The sequence below is a fragment of the Melospiza georgiana genome, chromosome 25, assembly GCF_028018845.1.
Source record: "Melospiza georgiana isolate bMelGeo1 chromosome 25, bMelGeo1.pri, whole genome shotgun sequence".
NCBI classification, from domain to species: domain Eukaryota; kingdom Metazoa; phylum Chordata; class Aves; order Passeriformes; family Passerellidae; genus Melospiza; species Melospiza georgiana.
The window spans coordinates 4077916-4086029 of NC_080454.1; the positions used below are offsets into that span (position 1 = coordinate 4077916).

General features: G+C 53.6%; 1 protein-coding gene across 1 annotated transcript; it reads left to right on the forward strand.

The window, feature by feature from the left end:
• The first annotated feature begins 2511 nt into the window (after positions 1-2511).
• Positions 2512-3459, forward strand: LOC131093345 (olfactory receptor 14A16-like). Its single transcript, XM_058040501.1, has one exon. The coding sequence runs from the start codon at positions 2512-2514 to the stop codon at positions 3457-3459; it is 948 nt and encodes a 315-aa protein (XP_057896484.1).
• Positions 3460-8114: the final 4655 nt, after the last annotated feature.

Genomic DNA, 8114 nt, shown 5'->3' on the forward strand with positions numbered 1-8114 from the left:
CTGTAGAAAAGAACCATCCTTCTTGTCCAGGCACCCTGGCCTCAAGCACATGAGCACTGTACAGGGACAGAGGAGCTCTGTGCTCAGTGAGGTGGGGACTGAGGACAGCAGAGGAGAGCCCTGAGAGGGATTGAAGGGAGCTTTCAGAGATGGTGGATCCTTTTAATATAATAGTAAACAGGGAGAAAAATGGAAAAACTTAATGTAAATTGCCACTGAGGAGATCAAGACTGGACAGAGGGACAAAGGAATTTCCCTTGCAGGGCAGGGCTGTGGTGCAACATAGCCCCCAGAAGGAGTCTGGGTCAGCCCCAGGCTTTGTGTGGGCAGGCAGAGGCAGGCAGGAGGCAGAGCTGTCAGCAAAGGAAGGGCCCAGCCAGGTGGGGCAGCCGGGGGATGCCGACAGCCTGCAGGAACAGAGGCGCAGGGCAGGGACACCGTGGGACAGCCTGGGCTGCACAGGGCACAGGGATGGGCAGCAGCTGCAAGACAGCCCTGCCAGAGCCAACCTGGGCAGCACTTTGGCCATGGCTGCTGGGCCTGGGCAGGAGCAGGAGACAAGTGACCCTTGCAGGAGCAGGAGACAAGTGACCCTTGCAGGGCTGGGGCCTCATTGCCTCCTTGTCCCTGCTCAGCAGCCTGGCAGGGGCCGCCCCATGCTCCTGCCCTTGCCATTGCACATCCCCACATGCCAGTGCCCATCCCGGCAAGAGCCCTGAGCAAGGAGGGAGGGACAGGATCTGCCTGGCCAGGGCCTGGGGCTCAGGCCTTGGCCCTTTGCATTCCTCAAACACATCCAGCTTTGCTCAGCACCAGAGACACCTTTGCCTTGTTTGTCCCCAGCTGTCACCACTGCCTCCAGTGTTCTGCACTGACTGGAACCTGGGGACACTTTCTCAGTCGTGTTCCTCAGTGGGAATCATTAAAACTTCAGGAAACTTCAGGCTTTCAATTTAAGTTTGAGTTCTTGAGAAGTTTTTTGAACAGACTCTCAGGGACTGAGTCTGATGTAAACAAGACCAAATCCCCAAGAGGCTCATTAAGGTCCTTGTGCTGTGTCTCTGCTGCTGAGCTTTAAAGGAGCAGCTTTTCCCAGGGCCAGCTTCTCTCCCAGCCCAGCAGGGCTGAGGGCTCTGCCTGCAGGCACTGAGGGGACAGGAGCCAGGCAGAGACAGGCTGAAGGCAATCAGGATTGGGAAGACATTGAGCTGAGTATTCACCTGGGGAAACATTTTCACAGCCCTGTGCATGGTGAGTGTGTGGGTGCAGGGCAATGTCCCCTGTGCTCCTGGAGGGATCTCCTGAAGCCAGCACACCCCACAGCCTGAGGGATGTGTCAGGAGGACTCTCCCAGTTTCTCTGTGGCACAGGCGGAACAGGAGGAGGATGTGCTGCAGGGCGGGGCTGCCCTGGGCACCTTTAGAGGGACAGGGCAGGACGGCTCCTGCTGCCAGGTACGGCTGCACGGGGTGAAGCTGGGGCTGCAGCCAGGGCTGCCCAGGGCTGTCCTGCAGAGCAGCTCCTGCAGCCCTCAGGGCTCTTGGCCAGCCCAGGGCATGTGCCACCTGCCAAGGGCAGCTCTCAGCCTGCCTGGCAGCTCCCCATGGACACTGCAGGGGAGAAGTTGGAGGTGGAAGGAGCCACCCCCATCAGGGCAGATTCCTCCTGCTGTGGAGATGGTGCTGCATGGCCAGGGCTGCTCTCAGCTTTCTCCTAAAGGGAAGGGAAAGGAGCTGTCAGCTTTGGCTGTGTCACTGAGACTCCTGCACTGTAACCCTGGGCATCACCAGATGGGCCTCAGATCTCCCTCAGAAAGTGCCTCCTCAGCCTCCTCTCCCTACAGACAGCAGCAGCAGCTCCTTGGCTTGCAGCATCTCTGTCTGCCCTGCCCTTAAGGCCCTGCTGCCAGGGAGATGCCCCAGGGCAGTGCCCTGTGCTGGGAAGGGTCTGCAGGGCAGAGCTGAGCCCCCAGGGCTGGGCTGGGCTCTGGCAGCACTGGCAGGGACAAGGCTTGGATAGAGAGAAACAACTCCCAATAGGCACAACTCGAGGCAGCAGAGAGCCAGACCAACCCTTGGCATCCCTCCCTGTCCAGCTGTGTAGGGAAAGAGAGAAGGGCTTAGAGAAATTGACTTTTAAACTGGAGTCTTTAAAAACTCGACTTAATTTTTCAAGCTAATTTATGTTGGATCACCCTGAACTAGAGGGAGGTGGAATGGGCAAAGTGCACCTGTGTGGGGACCAGCAGGTCTGACTGCAATGTGGCAGAGGGAGCCCTGTTTTCCCTGTGGGCTTCCCCAGGGTTCAGGCTGAGAGCAGTGCTTAAGATGAATCAGTAAATCAGGAGCATAAACCCAAGCTCAAGAATAAACATATTGAGTGAAGTTTCCCCACAGGGAGAGAAGTAGTTTTGAGGGAATTCCTAAAATAACCCTATAGGATTGATTCCAAGAGCTTGGTCTCAGCTTCTCAATGTCTTGTTTCTACAGACCACAATGCCCAGAGTTAGGAATGTCCAACAGCAGCTCCATCAGGCACTTCCTCCTGCTGGCATTGGCAGACACACGGCACCTGCAGCTCCTGCACTTCTGCCTCTTGCTGGGCATCTCCCTGGCTGCCCTCCTGGGCAACGGCCTCATCATCAGCGCCGTAGCCTGCGGCCACCACCTGCACACGCCCATGTTCTTCTTCCTGCTCAACCTGGCCCTCAGCGACCTGGGGTCCATCTGCACCACTGTCCCCAAAGCCATGCACAATTCCCTCTGGGACACCAAGGACATCTCCTACACTGGATGTGCTGCTCAGCTCTTTTTCTTTGTGTTCTTCATCTCAGCAGAGCTTTCCCTCCTGACCATCATGTGCTACGACCGCTATGTGTCCATCTGCAAACCCCTGCACTACGGGACCCTCCTGGGCAGCAGACCTTGTGCCCACATGGCAGCAGCTGCCTGGGCCAGTGCCTTTCTCTATTCACTGCTGCACACAGCCAATACATTTTCCCTGCCCCTGTGCCGTGGCAATGCCCTGGGCCAGTTCTTCTGTGAAATCCCACAGATCCTCAAACTCTCCTGCTCCAAATCCTACCTCAGGGAACTTGGGCTTATTGTGCTAAGTGCTCTTCTATTCTTTGCTTGTTTTGTGTTCATTGTTTTCTCCTATGTGCAGATCTTCAGGGCTGTGCTGAGGATCCCCGCTGAGCAGGGACGGCACAAAGCCTTTTCCACCTGCCTCCCTCACCTGGCCGTGGTCTCCCTGTTTCTCAGCACTGGCATTTTTGCCTACCTGAAGCCCCCCTCCATCTCCTCCCCATCTCTGGATCTAGCCCTGTCACTTCTGTACTCAGTGGTGCCTCCGGCCCTGAACCCACTCATCTACAGCCTGAGGAACCAGGAGCTCAAGGAGGCCCTGAGAAAATTGATTGTACTGTATTTTCAGAAGCATTTCAGAACCATTTTATGATGCAGAGCCTTCAGAATATAACTCTTTAGAATCTCATCCTTTTTTCCCCTATGTCTCTGTTTTTATTTTGTAACTTTTTTCTATTGTTGGTCTGTTTTTTACAAAATACTGCAGTATTGCACTTAGCGTTTCTACATTACTATCTACCTTCTTTTGAAATATGAAGACTTGCAAGAGGCTTTTTCCCTTGAGATTTAAATAAAAACAAGCTTGCCCTGACCTGTGTGCCCGGAATTCTTCCTGAGCCCTTCTCTTTCCCTGCAGGGGCAGTGCCTGTGAGCAGGGGTGGAGGGTAGAGACTCCCAGCACAGCAGCACAGCCAGGGACAATGGCCCTGGCTCTTCCCACATCTGCTCTGCCCAACTGCACCCTGTACTTGCCAGCCCTGCTGTGGCTGTAAGGCAGGAGTGCTCTGGCAGCTTGGTCACTGTCCTGCTGCGTCACTGTCCCTGCTGTGGCCACAGGCTGGGCCAGGCCGTGGGCACTGCTGGGACACAGCTGGGCTCCAGCACAGCAGGTCCAGCAGCAAAGGGCATCTCCTGAGGGCAGGGCAGGGAGGCTTTGCTCCCCTCCAGAGCTGCTGTCAGCAATGTGCTCCAGAAATGCCCTGGCACAGCAGAGCCCAGTGCCTGGGGCAGGAGGGGAGTGTGCATGGGGGGCTCACAGCAGTGTCCTGGCACAGCCAGAGCTCCTGGCATGGACCTGAGGCAGCAGCAGAGCAGGGCCTGGGCCGTGTCTTTGTTCTGGGCCAGCCTGGGAAGGTGGCCCAGGGCAATTGTCCCACACCAGCCCCTGCAACCACCATTGCCAGCACTGGCCTCTCCCCACCTGCAGGAGGTTTTGTCCCTGCATGGAGGGACACCAAGTGACCAGGCCAGCAGGCCATGTTTGCTCTGTACTGAGGAGATCTCTGCAGTGCATCGTGTGTGTGGGGAGAGAGGAACCCCAGTGAGCACAAACACCATCAGCAGCACCCGGGGCTGGCACAGTTCCAGTGGCACAAACAGTGCCTTGAGGCCACTTCACTCTGAGAGTAACGTCCTCTGGGCAAACACCTGAATTCTTTGTGGGGTTGTGGTGAGGACTGCACAGAGAGAAATATCCCAGGCAGGGAGGCTACAGGAAAAAATGCTCAGGGCAGCCATGGACTGCACAGAGAGACATTGGATAGAGTGAGGGTCTGTGGGGAGAAATCAGAGCTGCCTCCCTTCTGAACCAGCCCAAGGACCTGACAGGGCTGTGCTGTGTTCTGGGCACTGACCTGGAGCTGAGGGAGGTTGAAAAGGCCTTTGGTGTCAGGGCTGTTGAGAAGGCTGGGCAGTGTCACTGTGGGACCTCTCTCAAACCCCTTGGAAAGGCCAGAGCCATCCCAGAGAGTCCTGGGCACTTGGGAAGGGCAGACATGGAACCAGTCTGCAAACAGGGCAGGGAGGGGGACTGGGAGAGTCACAGCCTGGTCAGGCTCAGCAGGGAAGGGGATGTGGCAAATCCTCCTGCAGCCATCCCAGGCACTGGCAGGACAGGGCAGGGACTGCAGAACCCATGTGGGAGGGAAAAGGAGGGGATGTTGTGTGCCCAGATTCAGCCAGGCCTGGGACAGGGTCTGCTGTGGTCTCCTCAGAGCCAGACTGGAGAGACCTGGGCTGAAGGAGTGGAATGTGGGCTGGGTGGGAATTTGGCTAAACAATGAGGGTCAAATGTCATCCATGGTACAAAGTCCTCTTTGCAGCCACACCCTGCTGACATCCCTCAGTGACCAGCCCTTGTCCACTACTGTGGAATATTTCTATTGTCTCTACAATGCCATGAAATGTACTTTCAATTCCTTTGTGGATGCTGCCAAATTGCAGGGACTGAACTGATGTGTGACTGTGACTCAACTCATCTAGCTAATGGTGACTGCAAAATGTAATTGGGCAAGATGACTGAGTTGGGTAAATTTATCTTGCCATCAGGTGCCAAGTAAGCCCCAAGAAAGGGCAGAAAAAACTTGTGCATCAGAAAAAAAGGCAGTTCAATAGGGAAAAACCCAAACCTGACCAAAAATATCACAAACCCAATCAAAAAACCAAAGCAAGACCCACCTTCAACAACACAAAAACCCCACAAACAAACCAACCTCAAAAAGAAAAGCCATAAACAGAAGAGAAGCAAATTCACAGGAAATCTCCTATCAGCAGAAAATGTTTAACCACCTTGTGGCAGGAGAGGATTCTGCATGTGTTGGTGCTGTTTTGAAAGAAAAATGTCTGAAAAAAAAATTAATCCCGTATTTCCCTTGTCCCCCTGCTTCTCTCAGTTGATTGCTGATCATGGTGTGACATGTAATGGAACATTCCTTGCGTCCGTCCAGCCCAGCTGTCCCATCCCTGTTCCCCAGGAACACTTGCCCACCCCAGGCCCATAGGTTGGGGGAGTTGCAGACACCTCATGCGGTGTGAGCACTGAGACAAGGACAGGAGAACAGAACAACATTTACTCTTGTCAAGGACAGTAGAACAGAACAGCCTTGGAGAGACTGATTGAAGATGTACCTCTGGCAAACAGAAGTCACACAAAATGCAAGCAGGATGCCAGCTCAGCTCTGCAAGACTGACAAAGCAGAAGTTATGCAGAACAATAATATTGCCCTTACTCAAAAGGAGGGGTCAAGGAACAGCCACCCCAAAAAGACACTGGATGTTGAAGACAAAACCCAAAGAACCATGAAAGGATTTGTGATAAGGGGTGCAACTATGTCAAATAAACTCAAAGGAAGTGGGGATAGCTAATGGATACATATTCAGTGTGTGTGATAAAAACTGTTCATTCAATGCTCAGCGCACTCCAATGGAGGAAGGATGGCCCAAGTGACCACCATGCTGTAATAAAGAATACCTGCTTTCAAATACTCCAAACTGTGTTCAAAAGTTTCTATCCAGTGGATTTCAGTATGAGTGGTATCCTTGTCTGCATTATGCCCCGCAGTTCACAATGGCCCCTTGGTTCCATGAGGCCCCTCTGTATAACAATGGACCGTTGGTTCCACTGGGTTCTGTACTGTCAAAATGGCCTCCTTGGTTCTGCACTGCCACAATGCTCTCCTTGGTTCTACCAGGCCTTGGTGTGTCACAACAGCCCCTTGGTTCCATCAACTGCCACAATGTCACCCTGGTCTCTTGGATCTGCAGTGTCACAATGGACAATTGGTCACAAGCAGCCCCGCTGTGTCACCATGAATATTTGGTTCCACGGGCCTCCCCCACAATGGCCCCTTGGTTCCACAAAGTTCCACTGCATCACCATGGTCTTCTTGGATCCGCAGTATCTCCACGGACCAATGTGGCCCTGCTGTGTCACAGTGGTTCCTTGGTTCTACTGCATAACAATGGAATCTTGGTCCCTTGAGGTTCTGTACTGTCACAATGGTCTCCTTGGTTCTGGACTCTAACAATGGACCCTTGGTTCCATGAGTTTCCATGATGTCACAATGGTGTCCTTGGTTTCACAAGGCCTTGCTGTGTCACTATGGACCCATGACTCCCTGAGCCGGTGTCAGAATGGCCCCTTTGTCCCATAGAGCCCCACAGTGTCACTACTGTCTCCCCTTGGTTCATTGAGGCCTTGCTGTGTCACAATGCTCCTTTGTTTCCATGAGGCCCCATGTGTCATAATGGTCTCCCATGGTTCCATGAGGCCCAGCTGTATCACAATGGCCCCTTAGTCCCATGGAGCCCCACAGTATCACAATTGTCCTCCCTTAATTCCATGTGGCCCCGCAAAGTCACAATGGACCTTTGATTCCATGAGTCCCACATTGTTCCAAGAATCCTTAGGTCCATGGGGCCCTGTAGTGTCACAATGGTCCCTTGGTTCCATGGTGCCACACAGTGTGACAATTGCCCTTTGGCCCAACAGGGCCTCAGAGAGTCACAACAGACTCCTTGGTTCCATGGAGACACAAAGTGCCACAATGGCCCTTTGGTTTCTCAAGGCCTCAAAGTGTGAAAATGGCCTCCAAGGTTCCATGACGTCCTCCTGTGTAAAAATGGCCTTTGGTTCCATGATGCCTCATAGTGTTACAATGGTCTCATTGATTCTGCACTTAAAGAATCCCCCCTTGGTCCCTTGGAGCCCCACAGTGTCACTATTGTGCCCTTGGTTCCATGAGGCTTTGCTGTGTCACAATGCTCCTTTGGTTCCATGAGGTCCCCTGTGTCACAATGGTCTGTGGCTTCCATGAGGGCTGGCAGTGTCACAGGGATCTCCTTGGTGCTGCAGTATCACAATGGACCCTTGGTTCCATGGGGCCTCACAATGTCAGAAGGGTCTCCTTGGTTCCATGAGGCCCTGGAGAGCCCCTTGATTCAACAAGGCCTCCAAATGTAATCATGGCTTCCAGGATTCCATGAGGCCCCACAATGTCCCAATGGACCTTTGGTTCCATGGGGTCCTGCACTGTTCCATGAATCCTTCTTTCCATAGGGCCCTGGAGTGTCACAATGAACTCCTTGGTTCCATGGTGCCACACAGTGTGACAACTGCCCCTTGGCCTGCCAAGACCCTACAGTGTCACAATGGTTTCTTGCTTCCATGAGGCCTTGTAGTGTCAGAATGGTCTCCATGATCCCATAAGGCCTTGCAGTGTCACCACAGACCATTGGTTTCATGGAGCC